A 23,530-nucleotide genomic window follows, 5' to 3' on the forward strand; every position below is an offset into this window, starting at 1 on the left:
GGGTGTGGTGGTGCGTGCCTGTAATCCTAGCTACTTGGGAGGCTGAGGCAGGAGGATTGCTTGAGTCAGGGAAGATCACTTGAGCCCAGGAGGCAGAGGTTGCAGTGAGCCAAGATGGTGTCACTGCACCCCAGCTTGGGTGACAGAGTGAGACCCTGTCTCAAAAAAAGAAAAAGAAAAGAAAATACGTCTAAATCTTGGTACTCATGGATTCTCATTTCACCTTCACATCCTTGTTAGGTAGGCATTCTCCCTATTTTATAAGCAAGAAACGGGCTCAAAAATGTTAAAATATTACCCAAGGGCACCAGCTGGTTGCCTGGAGCCAGATGCTCCTAGAAGCCTCCTGTCCCAGCTGGCCCAGCCCCCATGGGTTTTGTCCCCTCCATTTGTGATTATTTTCCTACAGAGAATGAGAATCCCCTTCCCACCAACTCTTGGGTAGGGACCTAGCTTTTGTCCCACAGCTCCAGCCATCTACAGGGCTCAGTGAGGTGGCATCTGACCTCCTAAGAGGTGCGGACCCTCGTGTGGAGGCCCAGTGCCCAGTCACATGAGCAACTTGGCCATGGCTTCCTCAAGGCCTCGTGAGCCAGGCTGTTGGTGTCTTCCCCAGCTTGGGTGCTGTTCCACTGCCATGGCAGGAAGAGGGGACAGAAGGACAGTAAGGCTGGCACTCAGGAGGGAAGAACCTGAGCTGGGCCAGGCTGGGCTGGGCTCCTGTGTCTGGCTGGTGCTGAGGACAAGTCTGAAACAGAGCCCGGCCTCCCTCCAATCCCTGAGACTCCAGTCCCTCCTTAGAGTCCTGGCCCTGTGCTGTGCCCATCATCTCTGTGAACTCCCAGCCCCTCCCACAAGCTCCTGTTCTCTCTTTCTGGGAAGATCTGTGGAACAGCTTTCTAAGATCTTGTATGTGTCAAATGTCTTAATTTTGCCCTTTCATTTAAGTGACAGTTTGGCAAGGTATGGAATTCTAGGTTCACAATTATTTGCCCTCAGCACTTTGAAGATACGATTCCATTGTCTCTTGGCATCTGTTGTTGCTGATGAGAAGTTTACTGTCAACTCAATTATTGGACCTTTGTAGATAAGCCATCTTTTCTCTCTGGTGGCTTTTAGAATTTCTATTTATTCTTGATATTCTACACTTTGACTACAAGGTGTCTAGATAAGAGTTTTGTTTTCTAAGATATCTTACTAGGTAGTCTGTGGGCCTTTTAAATCTAGAAATTCATGAATTATTTTCGGCAAGTTTAGTCACTCTTTCCAGTATCTCTTTTTGAAACCCTTAATGCATATGCTAGAGTTTCTCATTCAGTCTTCTATGTCTCTTTTCTTTCATCTGTTTAATCTCTTTTTTTTTTTTTTTTTGAGACGGAGTCTCGCTCTGTCGCCCAGGCTGGAGTGCAGTGGCGCAATCTCGGCTCACTGCAAGCTCCGCCTCCTGGGTTCACACCATTCTTCTGCCTCAGCCGCTCCGCTCCGAGTAGCTGGGACTACAGGCGCCCGCCACCACGCCCGGCTAATTTTTTGTATTTTTAATAGAGATGGGGTTTCACCGTGGTCTCGATCTCCTGACCTCGTGATCCGCCCACCTCGGCCTCTTAATCTCTTTATTCTGTGCTTCAGTCTGAAGGATTTCCTCAGTTCTAGCTTCTAATTCATTAATTCTCTTCAGATATATTTGATAACCTATTTATTGATTTTTTAAAAATGTTAGTAATTTTAGTTTTCTAAAATTTCTAGATAGTTCTGTTCATTTCTGCTACATGTTTCTGTTTGATATCTTTCTATTCTTGTTTTATAGATGCTACTTCTTCCTTTATCTTTTTGATGATTTTAGCTATATTAAATTTCCTTTCAGATTGTTCTATTAGCTCTAGGTCTTTATGTATAAATTCTCCCATGAGAGATATGTCTCTTAAGGTATGGCGCTTCTAATCTATTATGGAACTTATCCTTGAGATTATTTTCAGCATATTTTCCTGACTGTGCCCTGGGATGTGGAGGCCATCCTAAGGGATGATTTCTCAGTTGTATGTGCCTAAGCCATGTGGAAGTGCACCAGCCTCAAATCAGCTCTTATAGCAGTGTCTTGGTTTGGGATTTTTGCATGGCCTGGATATCAAATCCTGAGCCCACACCCCATGTGGACAGGCTGAGGTGTCACACTTATAAGGGTCCTCTTTCTGCTTAAAGCCAGGGGCCAGGTGGCTAGCAGACAGAGATTTTAATGTTCACGGCAGGCAACACTTTACCAGACCCAGCTTTAAGCAGAAAGCCTACTGTTGCCCCTGGCATTTTTGAGGTTGGCAACCATACTTCCCACCCTCCCACCCCACTGGACACTGGACCCCCTCCTCAGAAATACACCCTCAATTCCTGCTTGCCACCAGGAATTACCTCTTATGGTCTTACACAATTCCCCATTCTTGCTTTTGGAGCTTGAATATGTACCTTTTTTTCTTTTAATTATCAGCTGGTCATGGTGGCTCACGCCTGTAATCCCAGCACTTTGGGAAGCCAAGGCTGGTAGATCACTTTGAGGCCAGGAGTTCAAACCAGCCTGGCCAACATGGTGAAACCCCATCTCTACAAAAAATAAAAATATTAGCCAGGCATGGTGGTACACACCTGTATTCTCAGCTACTCGAGAGGCTGAGGCAGAGAATTGCTTGAACCCAGGAGGCAGAGGTTGCGGTAAGCCAAGATTACACCACTGCATTCCAGCCTGGGTGACAGAGCAAGAATTGGTCTCAAAAAAAAATTTTTTTTTTAAATTTAAAAAATTATTTAGCACCTATCTTGCTTTGCATATCCAATATTTCAAAGAGGAGGAATTTAATAAGTGTTTAATCAAGCTTGACCCGGAAATCCTGGTCTCTGAGCCTTCCATCCCTGTCACCAAGTCTCTAGCCTCTCTTTGGAGCCCCCATTCTCCTCCCTGAATCCCATTTCCCTTTACCAGGTTGTCATCCTCTTTCTGAACCCCATTTCCTGCTACTCAATCTTCAGTCCCTCCCACTCACGTCATCTCCCTCCCTGAGCCCTCATTCAAGTTTCTCCCACCAGGGGAGCATGGAAGTTCTTTTCCACTGCACACTCAGCAACTCAGCAAAGTCCTTCCTTTTCATTTTTCAGCCAACTCCATTGTCCCAGTGGTTTTCACCAAGAACATGGAGTTGACTAGCAGGACCACAGCACTGTTGCCTTCTGCATGGTCTTCCAGGGGTAGAGGTTAGAGGAAGGATCTTAGAGGAAGAATCCTGAAGGCAGAGGAGGAGCCCTGCAAGAAGGGAGGGCTTTGACCTTCATTTCCACGCCCCTTTCTCCCTCTGTGTCTCCTCCCTGTGGGCCCCCTCCAGCCCTGAGGATCAATGGGGGTTCACTTTCACTGAGCTCAGCAACACTGCTCCCTCCCCACTTCCTGTGGCTTTGAGCTGACTGGCCTGCTTGGTCTAGGCTGGGGGCTGGTCAGTGCCACACCCAGATCTGGGGAAAAGAAATTCCTTGGCCGCTGTGGTGGCTCACTCCTGTAATCCCAGCACTTTGGGAGGCCAAGACGGGCAGATCACGAGTTCAGATCGAGACCATCCTGGTTAACAGGGTGAAACCCTGTCTCTACTAAAAATACAAAAAAATTAGCCGGGTTTGGTGGTGGGTGCCTGTAGTTCCAGCTACTTGGGAGGCTGAGGCAGGAGAATGGCGTGAACCCGGGAGGCGGAGCTTGCAGTGAGCCGAGATTGCGCCACTGCATTCCAGCCTGGGCAACAGAGCGAGACTCCATCTCAAAAAAAAAAAAAAAAAAAGAAATTCCTTGGGCCCCTCCAGCACCTCTCGTCTGGTGGGTGGCCTAAGTCTCTTGTCCTTTCTGGGCTGCATAGGGAAAAGGAAGAAGGCCTTATCTTTCTCTCATGCTTCCTCCTGCTTTCAGTAGAGGTGGGTTCCCAAAGGTCAATAATGTGGTGCCATCACCCCCTGAGCACTCTCCACTCCAATCCCCTCCTAGGAAGGCTTCCTAGATTGAGAAGAGCTGCTAGGACCAGGGAATTCCCAGAGCATCTCCCTGCTCCACCTCAAACACGTACCTGAAGAGCAGTCAGACGAATGGGTCACGTGCGTACAGCCCCCTGCATGGTCTCTAACTTTTTCATGCATTATTGCATTCAGCGCTGATAGCCAGGGAAAGTGGGGAATAGGTGGAGTGACTTGCCCAAGGTCCCCAGGTAGTCCACAGGTAGAGCTAGGACTGGAAGCCCAGCCATGACTTGTAGTTTAGGTCTCTTTCTGCCCCTGGCACTGCCAGCCTCTCTGGATGCTGGTGCCTCCCACTTCAGCCATCCTGGGTTCTCTCCTAGGGAGCCACAGCCTCTGCAGCATGCCCAGCCTCAGGGCCTGGCCAGGCTCCCTGTTTCTTATCAGGCCAAATTGGACCCTCCAAGTCCTCCTGCGTGCCCCTGGCTAAGCTTGCTCTTCCGAATGCTCTGTAACATCCTTCCCACACCAATACACACACACACACACACACACACACACACACACACAACACACACACACACACACACACACACACACACACACATTAAAGCAGCACCTGAGTGAATTAAGAGCTATACAAGGCAAGTCTCTTCACTGAGCCTCAGTCTTCTTGACTGTAAAATGAGACGATGAACAGTATTACTGCACAAGGTTGTGGGGATGCTGAAATAGACAATGCAGGTAAAACATCCTGCACAAGGCTTAGGATCGACTGCAGCCCTCATTAATGGTAGCCGCAGGCATTACTGGTTGTACTTCTCTGTGTCTCTCCCAGTCCTCCCCACTCCTGTCCCCAAGAAAGCTCCCTCTGTCATTGTCTGTGGAGAATTCTCCCTCCTCTGACCTCTAGCAACCCTTGGAGCTGTAAGAAAGCCCAGGGTCAGGTGGCTAGCAGGCAGAGAGATTTTAGGAGGCAAGTGAGTGGAACCCAGACCTCCTCGCCTCGATTCAACTAGCACACTTCTGCTCCAAAGCTTTGTACACATTGGGGTGCTACCTTACAATTCTGTCTGTAAAAAGGATTCCATTGCTGATAAAGTGTAAAAATCACTGACTTAAACTACCCCATCTCCCACTCCAGGAAAGGAACCTGAGCCCTTGATTGACCTGGGGTCACAGTGGGAGTCACTGACATTGAGCCTAGCCTGAGAGACCGTAGTCCTAGCCACTTCCTCCCTCCATCCTTTCAGACCTGGAAGTTTGATCCCTTGGCATGAGTAAGTTCTAGAGAACAAGGATTGGCCGTGTATGGTTACCCTCAGCTCCTAGCACCCAGTGCCCAGCAGGCAGGTGCCAGTCAGTGGAAAACACAGGTCACAGACAGTTCTGGGGGTCACCAATAGGCTGTGTAGACTTAGGTGAGTTCCTGTGCCTCTCAGAGCCTCAGCTGTCTCAAGCAAGGTGCTGCTCTCTGGCCCAAAAGGGACTGGGCCTGGCACACAGATGGCGCTCAGCAAATGGGAGCACTCCCCCTCCCGCCCTTCCTCTCAGTCAATACTTGCTCCATTGGTGGATGATGGGGACAGTGATGAATTACAGAAGATCTTGGAGCCCTGCCCACTTCTTGCACAGACGGGGAAACAAGTCCAGGGTGGGGAAGGGACTTGCCCAGGTGGGAGTGAGTCTTGGTGAGTGCGTCTCCTCAGCGGGGCAGGGACGCTTTCGCAGTGTTACCAGGGTGGAGACAGGGCTTGGGGGTGGAAAGGAAACTGCTGAGGGTGGGGTCAGGGGAACAGGTGGGAGAGGGAAGGAGGAGGGTGGGGAACCATGGTGTCCAGTCCCCTCTAGCAGAGGGGCCAACTGAGGGAGCCTGAGACAGCTGTTTGCTCAGAAAAGTGTCTTAGTCACTAAAGGCTGTGGTGGGGAAAGTCCGTCCTCCCAGTCATGTCCTGGGAATCCGGATGGGGCAGGAAGGCTGCCCGGTGACCCTCAGAGTGGCCACCTGTCCTCTCTGAACTGGACCTTCTCTTCTGGCCCTTCCACTCTTCCATGTGCACACACATGCCAAGTAAATTTGCTGTGGCCTCCTGGAACCATCTCCCCCATCCCTCCCACCCCTTAGGAAGAGTGCTGTGTCCCTCCATTACCCATACGCCTGCAGGAGAAACAGGCCTCTATACCCTATGAAAGTCCTTCCTGAGATCTAACTCCCATCCCTCTAGCTGCAACCACAGTCTCTTTCCTCTTTCTGCTGCCTTTGAGCAGGTAATCTGGAGCTGGAGTTGGGAATGATGAGAGACTCTCCCTGCAGTGAGGGCTCCTCACAAGGTGGGGAAGGGACCTTTGTAGTCCCCCAGCTGGGAAGAGAGCCATGGGATCCAGAGGTGACGCTGAGCTTGAAGATTAGATTTCCCAGAACAGACCCAGTTTCAGATATTCTGGGTGTTAAGGGCAACCTGAATTCAAATTCCATTTCTGCTACAGAACAAGAGCCTCAAAAAGACCCCCTAGAAACACCCCCAGGGCGCTTGCAACTGCTTTCCTGTGCACCTTTCATGTCCTAGATCTTAGTCCCATTTCCCAGGATCTAGGATTGAGAAGAACCGGCCAGGCAGTTCCAGAGAGGGAGGACAGTGCCGCATATTTTGGGGGTGCCATCTTCAGCTCATAGAGAGAAGATGGGTTAACTCAGCCCAGGCACCGCATCCCTAGTGGGGCCTTGGGGTCCAGAAACCGTCCCCAGCTTCCCGTAGAGGATCCCAGCATAACCTGCCCTGGGGCACCAGGCTCTGGCCCTGGGCACACCTGGACCAGGAGCAGCAGAAGAGATTCAAGTCAGACCCCAGAGGGCACCCCCAGCTAGGCAGAGGGGAAAGGATCACTATGGGGTAGGAGTGTGGGCCGGCTGCCAAGCCCAGCTTAGGGACCCCCCAGATCCCTGCAGCCCACGGCCCTGCCTCCCTCCCTCCCTCCCTCACTGGCGCTCAGCAGATCAATGCTGCCTTTGCTGACAGCTGAGAATCGAGCTCGCCTTCCCGCCCCTTCCCCCGCCCCTCCCGCTCGGCTTCGTCCCTGGAGATCCTCCCGGAGGAACCGGGAAGAGTTTGCTGCGGAAGGCTCACCCTGGGGCAGGGCCTGCGGAGGCAGCGGCTGGTGTGGCCGCAGCTTTCCGTGGAGCAAGAGGGAAAGAGGATCGGGAAACCCAAGTTACCAACCCTGTGCAGGGCCCAGGAGGGCTAAAGGAGAGGGGCTGCCCCCTACAGCCAGAGAGATGAAGGTCGGGGACTAAGAAAAACTTTCCAGCTGGAGAGGGAATGCCCTGGGACAAAGTATCCCCTTTTCTGGCTGGGATTCTGTGGGCCTTGGGTAGGGGGTGTGTGTCCCCTCTAAGGTTGGCTCAGAGCTCATCTCCCAACACTCCATCTGCCCAAACCCGGTTCCCTGACCTGGGAGTGAGGCAGGGGAGCAGGCCCCTCCATCCGGGAGGACCCTCTTCTGGGCAGGGTGGCTCTTCCCCCATCACGATGAAGGGAAGCTCAGAGGTGGCAGGTGGTGGGAGAAAGACACACCCAGGCCCACTGTGCTCCACACCCCCTGATGCTGCCCAGCAGCCCGCGGGCTCCAGGCCTTTCAGGTAAGAGCAGGACAACCGCCGCTGCCCACCCAGCCACACACAGCACTGGGCACACTTTAAGCACCCGCACCAGCCACACAGGGCTCGACCCTAATGGACACACCTCATCCCCTTCGGACTCCACCTCCACTTTCGCAGCCACCCACACCCGACCCACAACTCACACCTCACTGACTCCATCCCCCCCACCGGGTAGACCCCAGCCACCCACCCTGCACACACAAGTAGACGCCGTTGCACCGGTCTACACCTAAACTCCACGGGACACTGCGTCCCTTCCCCTGCCGCCCGCGGCCACAACTCCACATTCCACTTTCCACAAGCACACACGAGGCGTCCCACCCCCGGGCTGGCCTTCGGGGCCACACTGCCCCACGCAGCCGTGGACACCACTTGCACGCGTCCGGCTTCCCGGCCCCGCGCGCTGCCCCAGCCACGCGGTTCGGCCCAGGCACCAACTCGGCCGCCCGTGCGCCCTGCCCCGCCGCCTGCTCCGCGCGTTCCCTCCCTCCGTCTCGCCTCGCTTGCTCGCTCGCTCCCTCCCGATTTGGGAAGGCGGCCGCGGGGCGGGCGGGGGAGGGGCGGGGCGGGGGAGGGTGACATGTGAGCGGCGCGCGCCGGTGGCAGGTGGAAAGGCGAGCGGCATGGAGCGCGTAATAAGAGAGTTGGAGTCGGAAAGAGCAGCCCCAGTCGCCGGGGAAGCGGGCGGTCAGTGCGGGCTCCGGCGGCCCCCAGGCTCCCAGCGCCCGCCCGCGGCCCCGGCCCGGCCCCTAGCCCCCGCCGCCCGCGCCCGCGCCCGCGCCCTCCCCGGGTCGCCCCTCTGGCCCCGGGTCCGAGTCATGCGCCTCTGAGCGTCCCGAGCGCGCCCCCGCCCCGGACCGTGCCCGGGCCCCGGCCCCCCTAGCCCGGCGCCGCCCATGGCCGAGGCCCCCCCGCGCCGCCTCGGCCTGGGTCCCCCGCCCGGGGACGCCCCCCGCGCGGAGCTGGTGGCGCTCACGGCCGTGCAGAGCGAACAGGGCGAGGCGGGCGGGGGCGGCTCCCCGCGCCGCCTCGGCCTCCTGGGCAGCCCCCTGCCGCCGGGCGCGCCCCTCCCTGGGCCGGGCTCCCGCTCGGGCTCCGCCTGCGGCCAGCGCTCCTCGGCCGCGCACAAGCGCTACCGCCGCCTGCAGAACTGGGTGTACAACGTGCTGGAGCGGCCCCGCGGCTGGGCCTTCGTCTACCACGTCTTCATGTGAGTTTGCGACCCCGCGCCCTTCCGCGTTTCCCCGCGCGAGCCTGGCCTCCCGGGGTACGGCCGCCCCGCCCTGGCTCCGCCTTCTACCCCCCTGCCTCAGGGCCGACCCTCATCTCTCTCCCCCCAGGCCTGAGCCCCGTTTCTGATCCCCTCGCTGAGCCCGACCCTAAGCCCTGATCTCCCAGGCCTGACCCCTGCTTGACCTCGCTTCTGACCTCCCCGCACCGCAACTGCTTATTTCCATCCTGACTGCCAACCTCTGCTCCTCTGTCCCAGGTACTCCCGACCGCCAGCTGCCTCCCCCCAGTCCGCTTGGCGAAGTCTGGGGCCCCTGGAGTGGGCGCCCTTTTCCTCTTCCCCACCCCTGCCTCCCTGTGTCCCAGACACAAAGAGGACCCCTTGGCTCCCACACGCTTCTGTCACCTGCTCCCCAGCTCTGAGCTATGAAGGGCTCCCCTCAGGGGTGCTCCTCTCCAGGGCGGCCCTCATTTCCACCCCTGGCCAGCTGACTGTGGGTGTGTGGGGGTCCCTGTGGGCCCCCTGGGCCCTGACACTCGCATATGCTGTGTCCGACTTGATCTGTGTCTTCCCCTTCACCCTCAACTTCCCAGTGGCAACAGCGGCCGCCCTGCCTGCCCTGCCCTGCCCTGCCGGCTCGGCCCAGCTCGCCTGCCTTGCTGGCCGGCAGCACCAGGCCTGGCTCTAGGGCACCAGGGGAAAAAGAAAGAGGAGGGGGGTAGGTTTGGAAACACTGACGCTGCTGGGGCCCCCTCCTCCCTCTCACCAGGCTCCTACAACTTTCAAAAACACTGACCCCTCTTGGATGTAAAGAGTGAATTTTGGCAGCTCAGAGCTCAATCTTGGGGGACTGCCTGGCCCAGCCGGGAACATGAGAGGCCCCGCAGATATCAGTTGAAGGGCTGGGCCTGCCGCTGGGACGCTCAGAGGTGCCCAGAGAGAGACCTCTGGTCCCTGGAAAATGTGTGGCTATTAATCCCTTTTTGCTGCCACCAGAGAGGGCCCTTTGGCACTGGGGTCTCCTGGGCGGCCCACCTGCCTGCCCACCTGACTGTCTAGCAGCCCTCCTGCTGGCCTGGCTGTCCCTCTGCCAGCCTGAGTTTCCACCTGTGTGCGAGTTAGCCAGTCTGCTCACCTCTCCACCTAACTGTCCGCAGTCCTTCTGCTTGCCTGTTTCCATCCATCTGTGGCCTGTGCAGTTATCCGGGTGCCTGTCTGTGCATCTGCCTATCCACCTGTCCACCTGACTGTCCACTCTTCCTCTACCTGTCTTTTCCACCTGTCTCTGGGTCTGTCCTTCGGCCTGTTCCTCGGGTGCCTGCTGGTCTGCCTCTGCCCCATCTGAACTGGGCCCACAGAATTTCAGAGGTGAAGGGGAGAAAGATGCGGCACAGGGAAGGGCAGTGGGGGAAGACAGCAGGGCTCTCTCGGCCATTAAGTGCATTGGGGGTGGCAGCCTTGACTCTATGCAGAGACCTCAGCTGGGCTAGGGTGGGGCAGAGAGTTGAAAAGTGCTCAGGACATGAGGTCAAGCTTTGGTTCAGGGTCAACAGTTAGGAGTAGCCCAGCCCTTAGTGTCCACTGGGAGGCCTAGGATGAATATTTGTGGCTATAAAGAGGCCCGTTAGAGTGAGGAAGGCCCAGGGCTGGTGGAGTTGGGGGTGAGGGGATGGGGACTACTCCTTAGGAGTGGCTACAGAGCAGCCTCCTTGAGTGCCCGAGGAGGGTGAGACACCCCCCAGAGAACAATTGTGCCCTCCGTGGGCTCCTCTTGGGAAGTGACTTTTCCAAGGCATGGCTGGGCCCGGGGAAGCCAATAGGGCTCTGAGGTGGGGTCCTTACCCCCCAGGCTTGGCCTTACAGGCCCCACGAGGGTCAGTGGAGGTGAAGGACCTGCCTCCTGTCCCCTAGCCAGCCGCTGTTGTTGCCTCCTTTGAAATGACCGCCCCTTCCTCTCCAGGAGCTAATCCACTGGCACCTTTGCCCCACATCCTGCCCTTTCCCGATGCCAGGAAATGCCCTCGCCAGGGCCGTGCTTGTCCTGACCACTTGTCCCCGGGAGCCCAGGGCCAGGGCATGTCTTGGGAGCTCTGGGGGAAGGAGTACGGTGTGAAAGTGTCCTGGTGTTTAAGGATCTCAGGGAATTGGTCACCCATCTTAGAGGTCAAAGGGGGTGGAGGTGTCAGGAAGCCCACCTCTTGTGTGCTCTGTGACGTTGGGTTGATCGCTGGGCCTCTCTGAGCTTTAGGTCTGTAGGTCATCAAAGCGGGTAGAAACCCCAACCTTGCGGCCTCTCTCTTGGATGAGGTAATGGAGTGGGAAAGAGCTTGGTAAGCTGCAGGGGCCTGTCTGAGCTTGAAAGACGGTTGTTATTACTGGGGCTGGGGGAGGGGCCCACACAGAAGGTCTCTCTTGTTTTTGAGGAGCTCCAGATGTGGGGTTTCTCAGTCACACTGCAGGGTCTTGCCAGGAAGTACTTCCTGCTGTTGAACTCCTAGCCGGACCACTACACTTTTGGTCAAATCCTTTCTCCTCTTCCCAATCTTTCCTCAATGGCAGCCCAAGTGAGGGGAGTCCAGGGAGTACCGTTAGCTAGGACCCCCTTCCCAGAGACGCAGGCTGTGGCAGGAGGGGCCCCAGTAGAAGAGCCTGCAAGAGAAGGGCTCTGGGCCGGGCGCAGTGGCTCTCACCTGTAGTCCCGGCACTGTGGGAGGCTGAGGTGGGAGGATCACTTGAGCCTGGGAGTTCCAGACCAGCCTGGGCAACATGGTGAGACCCCTGACTCTACAAAATTTAAAAATTAGCCGGGCATGGTGGTGCACACCTGTAGACACAGCTACTTGGGAGGCTGAGGTGGGAGGATCACTTGAACCCAGGAATTCAAGGCTATTGTGAACTGTGATTGCACCACTGCATTCCAGCCTGAGTGACAGGATGAGACCCTATCAATTAAAAAAGAGAGAGAAAGAGAAGGGCTCAGGAAGGAGGGAGCTGGGGTGAGAGGAGCCCATTCACCCTAGGGTATGCCTGCCTCCCATCTGCCAGCCCGTCCCCTCTGAGCCCCACACAGAACCTGCATCTTTCTGGCTCCAAGAGGTGGGAGACTGCCTAGAGTACAAGCCCAGAGTTGGCCTGTCCTGCGGCAGCTGCAACCTCTGGGAAGAGAGGACTGCTGACTCCTGTCTTCTCCTGTTGGGATCCAGAATGAGGGGCCACTGAGCCCCTCTCCAAGCTTTCCCTCTCTCTCTAGGCCCTCAGTCTGGTCACCAAGCCCCATCCCCCTCCTATGCCCCAGTCTCTGATTTAAGCCCTGAAGCCTTCACAGGCCCTGCTCTCTGAATTTTAAGAAATACCACCTCATGGCCCATCCTGCTTGCTGAGCCCTTGTGGGGAATGCTCGCTGTCCCCTTGCTGCCCCCTCTCAAAGGCCACTCCAGCTTCCCTTGAAGTCAGGGTGCTGGAGGTTGCTGAGCAAGACCCTATCTCCCTTCATCCTCCCCAGCCACTATGAGCCGCAGGCCTGCCGCTCCCAGCCCCCAGGGCCCAGCAGACTTTCTCTATGTGAAGGTTTGCAGCTCTGTAAACATCCTCCCTCAGCCTTGTCCCTGGGGTCAGAAGCTGTGGGAATGGGGAGGGGAGGAGGTGGCAGCAGTTTCTGGGGCCCGCAGACTCCTAACCCCCGAGCCCCCGACCTCCCACCCCGGCCATCTGAGAAAGAACATCACCTGGGTTGGAAATCATCCCAGCAAAGGGTCCTCAGAACCCTCAGGCATCCCCGCTAGGCCAGTCAGTCCTCACATTTTGACAGCCCCATTTTACTTGTAAGAAAACTGAGGCTCTGGAGACCAAAGTCACCTGGGAAATGAGTAGCAGATACAGCGGACTCTGTGCAGAGACCTCAGCTGGGCTAGGCCAGGGCAGAGAGTTGACATTGCTCCTGCTTCCTTGCCCAGGACTGTTCTCTCTGTTCCTAGTGGCCACCGGGCTTGGCTCTTGGAGTCTGAACTGAAATCTCTGGTCGTGTGTGCAGCACCAGCTATGCACAGGGCACCGTGCTGAGCTCTCTCTAAACTGCTCTCATTGTGTCCTTCTGCAGCCTTGTGAGGTGGGCACTGGTATCCTCCTCATTTGACAGATGGGGAAACTGGGACTCAGCAGAGGCCACCCAGTTAATGTGGAAGAGCCTCAGCCCAGAGCGGGGGCTGACTGGGAGCTGTTGCGCTCAGCACCACAGCCTCAGCTAGCAGCACCCTAAGTCCAGGCTCCTCAAGAACAGCGCTCCTGTGTCATCTGTCCGTCCATCCCCAGCACGCTGCACACAGTCAGCAGGGGGTGGGCAGTGATGGCATTTTGTGGAATTGAGTGGAAACTGCCAGCCTCACCCAGTGCAGCCATGTTTCAGTTGTAGACCCACGTCACTGCTGCGTACCTGTCTGAATGTCTCACACATGCACTCACTGCAACATCGACACACATGCACAAACACACACACAGCATCCATCCAACAAAAAGAGTTCTAGTTTACAGCTGCCCCTACCTTTTCCCTGACTTCACAGACACTCACCATGGACACACACCTGGGCCTGTGGCTCCAGCCCAGAACCCTAGGAGAGAACAAAGCTCGCTCCTGTCCTTGAGTTTTTGGCCTTCGCCTATACACAACTGCAGGGCTGCCCTTGCGGGTCTGTGTGTATTTGTGTAGCCACCTTGGAGGGCAGCCTCAGAACTGTAGAGGAGCGGGGTGGCTGGCTTCCTAGAACTTCGCTGGCCTTTGCTCCTCCTGGGGGGGCCCTTAGGGGTCCTTCGATCTGACCTTGTGGTATACTGCTGGGTACACCAAGACAAAGAAGGGGGCACCTACTCATCCAAGGTCACACCTAGTGAGTTAGTGGAGAACTGTGCCAGGAACCCAAGCCTTTTGTCTCCCAGATCAGGACTTTAGATAACAATTTTCCTAACCCAGCCAACAGGGGAGATGGATGCTCTAGGAACTTTGCCCTTGTGATCGGGAAAGTCTTTGAGTGTGACCCAAATTTTTCGTGCTGCTGTTTTTCAGCTTCAGTCCTTTTGCTTGGTCTTTGTAAGGAGCTGGGGAGACCATCCTGTTCTTATACTGCCTTCCTCCTCCCCCTTGCACTCCCCCTCACGCTCCTTTGCCTCCTTCTTCTGGAGTTCTTTGGTGTCACTGGAGCCGGTTCAATCTCTCACTGTCTGCCCACCCCACCCCAACTCCATAGTACGTTCATTCTTCCATCGAAGACGCGCTGCTGGATGTCTAACTTCAATCCCTGTTGCTGCCGAAGCCCTTATCCTTGGGATATTTAAGCCAGGAGTGTTTCAAGGGGGTGATTATTATTCTTGGGCTGATGGCAGCACTTTGAGTGGATGATTAATTTCAGGCTCTCTGAGCCAGTCAAAGGAGCTGGAACTGCCTGGGAGCAGGCGAAGAGGAAGGCCGAGGCCCTGCCCACAAAGGAGGCTGCCCGGGGAACTTCCCCAGATTCCCTCCTACCTCCCTAGCACCAATGCGGCTCTTTAGGGAAGGTCCCATCTTCTTGTGGGCTATGGAGCCCCCCAGCAGAGAATTCTGCATGTTTGCCCTGGGGGAAGCTCCTAGTGTGGGAGTTGAGAGGCTGAGGGTGGGGGAATAGCAGGGACTTTTCGTTTCTCCAGAAACTGTCCTGTGGGGAGCGAAAAGCATGGGCTCTGAGGCTGACAGATCTGCATTCCTTCTTGGTTCTGGCCTTAGCAGTCATGTGTCCTTGGGCAAGTTACTTAACCTCTCTGGGCTTCAGTTTTCTCATCTGAAAAATGGGAATAATCATAATACCTGCCTCTAAGATTGTCAGGACTGGATGAGATGAGGCACCGAACACTGCTGGGCACTGTTAGCCATGATCATCGTTACTGTTATTATTACGCTGTTATCACTGTCCTCATTCTTCTCCTCCGGGGAGAGGTGTGGCAGGTGTGCTGGGCTCAGCAAGGTGAGTGTGTCTGAGTGTGCTCTGGAGAGAACAGGAGCTATGTCTGCCTGTGTCCTGGGGCGAGTGGCTCTCCACGGGAGCTGGGGCTGTGTCTTTTCAGCCTCCTGTGGGCCCTGCCCGTGAGAGTGTCTGACTTATGTTCTCTTGTGTAATGCTCACAGCCATCTTATCAGGTGGGTGCTGTCTTCTTCATGTCACAGTTGAGCAAAGTGAGGCTGGGTGAGGGGACGTCACCCAGCTCATGAATGGCCCCCAGCCTGGCTACCTAGCATGCTCCCTGATTTGTTTCTTCCTTCATCTGACAGTTACAGAACATCAGCTCCATACCAGGCCCAGGGAGCCAGAGAGAGCTGGACCATGCCTGTGCCCTGCCTGGCAGAGCAGGGGATTGGGGGGCACTGTGAGGAGGTCACAGAGTCTGCCAGGACCACTGGCCTCAGCTGCCTCTTCTCCCAGGGAGAGATTTGGAGAGAGGTCTGGTCTGTGTGCAGCTGTGAGTGTGTCTGTGAGTTATGGGGAGGACGGTATACGCCAGAGGGCCATTGTGCGGCCGAGTTTGGGCCTCATGGTCCAACCCTGGCAGCTGGCCTGGCCCCCGGAGGATAAAAGTAGAGCCATGGTGCCCAGAGAGACAGCCAGGGACTCCCGGGAGAGGAGGGCACTCCCCCACTCTCTCCTGAGCAAATGATCACGGGGAATGAGGGTAGGGAATCCCAAGGGAGATTTAGAGATCTCAGTCCCCACGTTTACCAGGAAGGTGTCCACCCCCACTCCATCCCGGGTCCTGAGCCTCGGTATCTCCTTCTGTAAAATGGGCCTAACAGGAAAGTGGACCTCTCAGGGCTTCCTGGCACACAGTCATGGTGGGTGAATGAGAGAAACTGCTGTCTCAAGACGTTGAAGTTCATAGGGTACCAGGTAGGGAGCTCTCTTCCAGCATCTTCTCTGAGGGCCCCTCAGGGGACAGGGTGCCACTTCACAGGGCACTCAGGGGGCTGCCTGCCCCCAGAGGAGGCTCTGAGGGGCTGGAGAAAGGGTGCTGAGCAGACCTCAGTGGCTACACAGAGCCCCCAGGACTCCAGGCTCCCTGGGCAACCCTGTCCCTGGGGCAGGAGCTGCATACCCTGGGGGTTGGCAGAGGGGAGGGGTGAGGAACAGGAGGGGCAGCCCCAGGCAGCAGACTAATTGGGCTGGGAATCTGTGGGCAGTGCCTGAGGGATGGAGGCAACAGGAGCTCAGTGATTCCCTCCCTCATCACCCCATGGAGATCTGGGGAACAGTGGGTAGAGCAGGGTCTCTAGCCTAAAGGCTGGAGGGAAAATCTTGAGGTACATTCTCCTGAGACTCCCTGGACACCCAGGCTGGGAAGGTGGGACTGGAGGAAAGCTTGCTGGAGATAAATGGAGCATGGTTCCCATCAAAGCAGAAGAGACGGAGGTCAGACAGCAGGAAGGACTGCCCAAGAACCAGGAGGTGAATGAGATTTCCTGGGGTATTGTTTCAAAAACTTGGAGCCCCCTGTCTAGCTGGGCTGGACAACATTTACTCAAATTGTCCCTATCAAGCAAGGAATGGCTCCCTACTCCCACAGAGCGAAAGATGGAGGGGAGTTGCCTGTTCCCTTTGAGCCCAACTTTGGCGGGGTGTGGGTGGGGGTGGGGTAGGGATCAGATCGGGTACCCACTGGCTTTTGGGCAGTGGTGGGAGGGTCACAGGCTGCTCCTCCTTCCCCACCACTTCTCTCTGGGAGCCTCAGGCCTGTCCAGGTTGCTGTCTTTGGGTTTATTTTTTGCTGGGCTTGGCTGTCCCCCGGGAGGGGAGGGGGCAGGGAGAGAAAGGAAAAGCAGGAAGAGCTTTGTCAGCACAATCTCAGACGCCTTCACTCCTGCGCATCTTGGCCCAGCTGCCACCCTCTACTGGAGGGACCAGCCCCTGGGCACAGTGGGGATTCAGACCCTGTGGAACTTCCTCCCTTAGAGGCAGGACCAGCAGGTAGGGACTAGGCCTTTCTACCCCCATCCTCTCTCCATATATCCCTGCTATACAGAACCTCAGGCCTCAGAGCTGGAGCAGATCCACGGGCTTCATTTCACAGATGGGGAAACTGAGGCTAGAAGGGACCTGATGGCTCAAGGGCACAGCCCACACGGGGGCCTTTTCCACCTTCCCTCCTTATACTGGAGTAACATGGGAGAAATGCTGCCTCCCTGCTGCCCATTCCCTGGGTGAACACATTCACTTATCTCATTTTCCAGCCTCTGGGGATTGGTGGCAGTCTGGTGGGAGAGACGGGGGACAGGGAAAGGACAGTGTGACCCATGACCCAGCAGAGGAAGGGAGGTACAACCTGGGGATGCACAGAGGCTAGGTGGGGGTATCAGTCCCTCCCCTGTATGCTTTTTATCCTAAAAAAAATACATTCGCCCTATTTTACAGACAGGGGGATTGAGGTGTAAAGAAGTTAATGACTTGCCCAAAGTCAACATGGCTGACAGGTGGTAGAGGCAGGATTTGAACTTAGCATGTGCCTCTCTGGGAGCCATGCATTTGGCCACTCCACCATGCTGCCTCCCCAAGGGGCCCCCGTGGGCCCTTCTCTTTTTTCTTTTCCTTCTTTTTTTTTTTTTCTGAAACAGGGCCTCACTCTGTCACCCAGGCTGGAGTGCATGATCACTATGATCACTGCAGACTCAACCTCCAGGGCTCAAGTGACCCTTCCACCTCACCCTCCCAAGGAGCTGGGACTACGGGCGCACACCAAGACATCCAGCTAGTTTTTTAATTTTTTTGTGGAGACAGGGTCTTGCTATGTTGTCCAGGCTGATCTCCAACTCCTGGCTCAAGCGATCCTCCCATGGTGCCCTCGGGAGCCACCATGGCTGCCTGCTGAGCCCTTCCTTCATGAATGCAACCCCCTTGGCTTTCCTCAAACCTGCCTCTGTGGGTTTTCTCTCTTGATTCTATCAGCAGCTCTGCCTCCTCTTTCTGCCCCTTGAATGTTGGGGCTTTGTCTCAAGTCCTCTTCATAGTACATAGTTTCAGGGGGTGGTCTCATGCACTCCTACAACATCGGGGTCACCCCTATGATGACAGCCTCTGCTCTGCAGTTTCATCCCTGTGCTTCCTGCCTGCTGACACCTCTCCTCCTCATTCCCTGGGCATCTCAAACTCAGCATCTCCCTCCAAACATGCCCTCCTTCCTCAATCCACATGTCAGCAACTCCCCGATCCCCAGTGCCCAAGTCAGAAATGCCCTCCACACAAGCATCCTTTGCTCTCACCTAAGAAATGACTTACAGTGTGCCAAAGCATCGCGCTGTTTAGTGCTTCTGTACTTTTCCTTCTGCCTGCAACTCCCTCCCCTCTCCTGCCCACTGCATCATCTGGCTAACTCCTATTCATCCTTCAAGTCCCAGTTTGAGCACCACCTCTTCTTGGAAGCACTCCCTATCCCCATTACCCCCAGGCTCGACTGAGGGCCCTTCAGTGCCCCCAGAGCTCTGTGCACCCAGCCCTGTGCGTTTTTTGCTTTTCTGCATGGGACTGTGAGAACTGGGTGGGTGGGGGTTGAACACAATTCTTGGCACGTGGTCAGCAATGAGTGGATGTTTGATGAAGGTGGCATTGAGGCCAAGTAGTAAGGATGAGAAGGGTTTTGCCGACTAGAGAGAAGTGGAGAAAAGACCCCTCAGCCCTGTGTGGAGCACTGAACTGTGGGTGTTCATGATTTTTATCCCGAGTGAGCTCCAGGTGGAGGGAACAGCGGAGCAAAGGCCTTGAGATGGGACTTCCTTCCCCTCACTCCTTTGCCCCAAGACCTGCAGAGCACAGGGCCTTGATTGACAGGCTGTGGAGGTGGGCCTTACCCTGCGGGCAGTGGGGAGCCATACACAGTGACAGGCCAGGGTGGGGACACTGGATGGGAACCAGGGTTTGACTCTGAGTGAGCTCTCTGCAGACGTGAGGTCATCTAGTTTTTCCAGGACCCGCTAGGTAGCAGGCACTATTATTGTTCCCATTTTGCAGACAAGAAACTGGGGCTCAAAGAAGAGAAACACCACATACTAAGTTACACAGCTCGTCTGTGGTCGAGTCAAGACTCAAACCCATATCGGCGTCAGGGCCAAGCCCGAGCTCTAAATGGTTCTCAGCCTCGCCAGCTGACCCAAGGCAGTTTCCAGTGGCCTAAGGCAAAACCGAGGAGAATAAGGACGGGGTGGCGACTCTTTCATAAAGCTAAATTTATTCCATTTAAAGGACTGCCTTTTAGTAGGAGATGATGTCCTTTCTTTTATGAAATGATAGGCTGGGAAAAAAATGTCCTTACTTGGCAAAATAAAAAGTTGACAACCTTATGCCGTCCCCAAAGTGTTTTTGGAAATTTTACCGGTGGTGCGTGAAATCCCTGAGTCTGGGCGCCATCCCGGCTCCTCCCCACTGAACTGTGGAGCCAGAAGAGGGAGGGGTCTGGTAGGGACAGAGGGATCAGGGGACAGAGGAGCCTCAGGCCCCACACTTTGCAGTGAGGACCAACCCAGGGCTCTTTCCTAAGATTGGGTTGGGCCGGTGCGGGGTGGGGGGCAGATCAGCCAGAATCAAGGGCTCACCCCTCAGTTAAAGGAGCACTGGACCAGGAGGCAGCAGGCTAGGGCTCAGCTCCTGCCTCTGCTTCCTGGAGGCTGTGTGATGCCAGGCAGGTGACCCAACCTCTCTGAGGCACCAGCTTCCTTATACATAGAATGACGATTGCCATCTGTCCCTGCTCACCTCACGGGGCTGCCTCCTATAGCAAGTGCTTGGTAAACTGCAAAGTGCTGTGAAGAACAGGGGGGTTGTGGTGGTTTTACCTTTTTTTTTTTTTTTCCTTTTGAGACAGAGTCTTACTCTTTCACCCAGGCTGGAAAGCAGTGGCGTGATCATGGTTCACTGCAGCCTTGAACTCCTGGGCTCAAGCGACCCTCCGGCCTCAGCCTTTCATGTAGCTGAGACTGCAGGTGCACGTCACGGCGCTAGGCTAATTTTTAAATTTTTTGTAGAGGGGGGATCTTGTTATGTTGCCCAGGCTGGTCTCGAATTCCTGTGCTCAAGCAATTTTCCCACGCTGGCCTCCCAAAGTGCTGAGATTACAGGCGTGAGCCACTGCACCCAGCCCTGGTTTTACTGTTCTTATCTTGCCATCACAGGCTTCCACTTCTCTAGGGTCCTGGGCCCCTCATCTCACTTTCACTTTTCACTTGCACTGCTTTGAGCCCTGAGGAAGAGACATATGGGGGAGCGGGGCAGGAGGAATGGCACAGGCTCTGTAAAAGCAGGGTGGCCACACTAGCAATTCCTGTCCTCAGGCTCCCCTGGAGGACAGCTCAGAGATGCCCAGGCTGGAGGCCTGGGGAACTCTAGGAAAAGAATGCACGAAGCCGGAGCCAGGCTAGAGTTCTAAGCACAGACTTTGTCACTGAGTAATAAGATTCATAGTCTAATCTCTACCAGGTATTGTGCTAAATATTTTTCACATTGCTTCATTTAGTCCTTCCAAGAGCCCTATGAGGTAGGTCCTATCATTATCCCCATTAGATGGAAGATGACACTGAAGCTTAAAGGTGAAACACTGCCATTGTCACACAGCCAGGAAGTGGTGAATGCCCAAGAGGATGGGAGTTTTCTGGGCTCAGCTCAGACAACTGAGTGCCTGGAGAGGCCGAGTGTGCAACGATTCTGTGACGTGAGAGGGTGGGAACAGTTTGCAGGACTGTTGTGGGGGGCCGAGGGGGTAATCGGTGCACATCAGGGGCACCGGGTTGGGGTGGGAAGGCAAGAGACACGATCCTGCTGGTTAGCTTCTAGCAGTCGCCTCCCTCTCTGAGCCTCAGCCTCCCTCTCTGCTCTGGCTCTCAATAATAACAAAGATAATACTAGAAGAACCTTACTGAGTGCTTACTGTGGACCAGATGCTGATCTGAGAGCTTGCCACGCCTCCTATCACTTTTTCCTCTCAATGACACTATGAGGTAGGTACTGTTATTATGCCTACTTTTCAGATGAGGAAGTTGAGGCACAAAGAGGTTAAGTGACTTGCGTGGGTACACGTAGCAGGGCCAGGATTCTAACCCCAAGAGTGTAGCTCTATAGGCTGTGATCTTACCCACCTAACTCACCCGGACTATGTCTGCCTGCTTCTAGTCGGGGGTGATATGAGGAGAAGTTGAGCCTTAAAGTTCAAGGTCCTGGGCCAGGCGCAGTGGCTCACACCTGTAATCCCAGCACTTTGGGAGGCAGAGGCAGGCAGATCACCTGAGGTCAGGAGTTCAAGACTAGCCTGGCCAACATGGTGAAACCCCGCCTCAACTGAAAATACAAAAAAATTATCTGGGTGTGATGGTGCCCACCTATAGTCCCAGCCATTTGGGAGACTGAGGCATGAGAATCGCTTAAACCCGGGAGGTGGAGGAGGTTGCAGTGAGCTGAGATCATGCCACTGCACTCCAGCCTGGACGACAGAGTGAGACTCCATCAAATAAATAAATAAATAAATAAATAAATAAATAAATACATACATACATACATACATACATACATACATACATACATACAGTTCAAGGTCCTGCTCCCACCCCGATTCTACCCTGGGGACTCATTCCTTCCCTCTCACCCTTTCATTTGAGAAACCTTCACTTCTAAATGAAGTTCAGCTGCTATGCCAGTCTCCCCGGGCCAGGCCCTATGCCAGACTCTGGGGACAGAGCAATGAATCAGACCTTCCTCTGCTCCCTGGGGGAGATGGGCTGGGAAGCTGGCAGTTACCAGGCAGGGTGATAAGTGCCACTGTCCAGGCAGCACGGAGTCCTGTGGGAGCCCAGCACAGAGGGCCAAGCCCAGCCCCAATCTGGGCATGGCTGGGAAGGCTTCCCAGAGGAAGAGGCTTAAGTTGAGACTGAAAGATGAGTAGAAGTAGGAGTTAGCTAGGTGAAAAGGAGCAAGGAACAGTGTTTCAGGCAGAGAGAATAGCACAGGCAGAGACCTAGAAGTGAGGCTGAACAGGGCATTTGCAAAGAACAGCAAGAAGTGAGAAGAGCGGGGTCCTAGAGGAGGTGAGAGGTATCTGCAGAAGAGGCTGGGATGTGACAGGGCCAGGCTCGGCAGTGAGGACACCGGGCTGAGGAGCTGCAGCTTCCTGAGAGGGTGATGGGAAGGAAGTGATGCCAGGAGTAACATGGCAGATTCGCGTTTTAGAAACTGCTTTCTGGGACTGGCGAGGAGGATGCTGGAGGGGTGAGGACTCTGGCAAGGAGCCCTGGGGATGCTACCAACTTGTCCCCCTTTTTCCTTTACCTTCCCCCCAGGGTCCAGCCCCCTGAGTGCCTCCTTCAGAGCTATTGACCAACGCTGCCCAGGGCCTGGCTCAACCTGACCAGGAGCCCTAGGACTTTGCCTATAGGGAAAGTTCAGCTGCTTATGCAAACTCTGGCTTGGCGGGAGGTGTGTGTGGTTGAGCTGGGAGCTGGGGGGTGTGTGGGGGTGGCCTTGGAAGCAGAGAGGGTGGGTGCAGGCGCCGAGGCTGTCTGGAAAGGGAGTCTAGAGATGTGAGCTTGGGGTCCATGGGGGTCCCTAGAATAGTGGCCTTATAATGGCTCCAAGAGGGTACACTGGGATTTGGCCCAGATAATGGAGGGACGCCCTGGTGAAGGGGCAGAGTCCTGGTAGTTCAGCCAGCCCCAGCTCTGTCTTTTTCTTGAAGCTCAACAGAGTATGGAAATCACTGGTCTCACCCAGCCCCCTCATTCTTCTAAGGGGGAAACAGGCTCAGAACAGGGCAGGGACTAAACTCAGGTCAGCAGTAGAGCCCAGACCAGAACCCAGGCTCAGTCCAAGCATCTTAGCTGTCTCCAATGATGATAAGTAACAGTGAAAACCTTTCTGCAGAGCTTCCCAGGGGCTGGCCTGGGCTTAGGCACCCTCTGGATGGTCTTGGGCAGATGTTTTTCGCATCTCGAGCCTTAGCTCGAGGTCCAAAATACTACCTGTACTGGGAAGGAGGTCCCCTCTCCCACTGACAGTCCACAAAGCCGTTTCAGGCATGCTGGACCCATTGTGGGCTTTAATTATTGTTTGTTCAATGAATCCCACTGTATTCATGTAACAACCCTGGAGGAAGATACTATTATTCTATTTTGTGCTGAGGCTCAGAAAGAACAAGTGACTTGCCCAAGGTCATTCAGCTGAGAAGTTGCTGACTCAGGGCTGGACTCCAGGGGTCCAGATGCCTGTCTAGGATCCCTGATGGGCACAGCCCCATTTTTGAGCCTGTGCTCTCAGTGAAAATCAGTTGGTATCTCAACAAGACCCATTGTCAGCTGGGCAGGGTGTGTGTATGTATGTGGAAGCTGGGCTGGGCTGCTGGCTGGAACTCAAGCCACACCAACCCCTGTGCCCCTGTGTTTGGACCTGGCTGCAGCTGCTGCCCGTGGGGGAAGGGGACCTTGCCACTTGCCCTCCTGCATCAAGGGTTTTTTCTCCTTGGCCTGGCTGCCTGGGCAAAGGAGCTGGCTGTGGCATGACCATGTCGGCACCTGCCAGCCCCTCCCTTGTTGGGGTCTGGTCATCTAATGCCCTTCACATGACAGGCATGGGGTGGGCCCTGGCTGGGGAGAGGGATTTGCACTCTCCTAATCCAAGGGCCGCAGC

General features: G+C 55.3%; 1 protein-coding gene across 1 annotated transcript in view; it reads left to right on the forward strand.

The window, feature by feature from the left end:
- The first annotated feature begins 8,210 nt into the window (after positions 1–8,210).
- The window catches only part of KCNQ4 (potassium voltage-gated channel subfamily Q member 4), a 56,848-nt gene continuing 41,528 nt past the window's right edge, over positions 8,211–23,530 (forward strand). Inside the window, exon 1 of the mRNA XM_032160442.2 lies at positions 8,211–8,843. Within this exon, the coding sequence (XP_032016333.1) occupies positions 8,530–8,843 (314 nt within the window). The 5' untranslated portion in view covers positions 8,211–8,529. The remainder of the gene's footprint in view (positions 8,844–23,530) is intronic.

This window comes from Hylobates moloch, unplaced genomic scaffold (genome assembly GCF_009828535.3).
Source record: "Hylobates moloch isolate HMO894 unplaced genomic scaffold, HMol_V3 SCAFFOLD_8, whole genome shotgun sequence".
In the NCBI taxonomy this organism is placed as follows: domain Eukaryota; kingdom Metazoa; phylum Chordata; class Mammalia; order Primates; family Hylobatidae; genus Hylobates; species Hylobates moloch.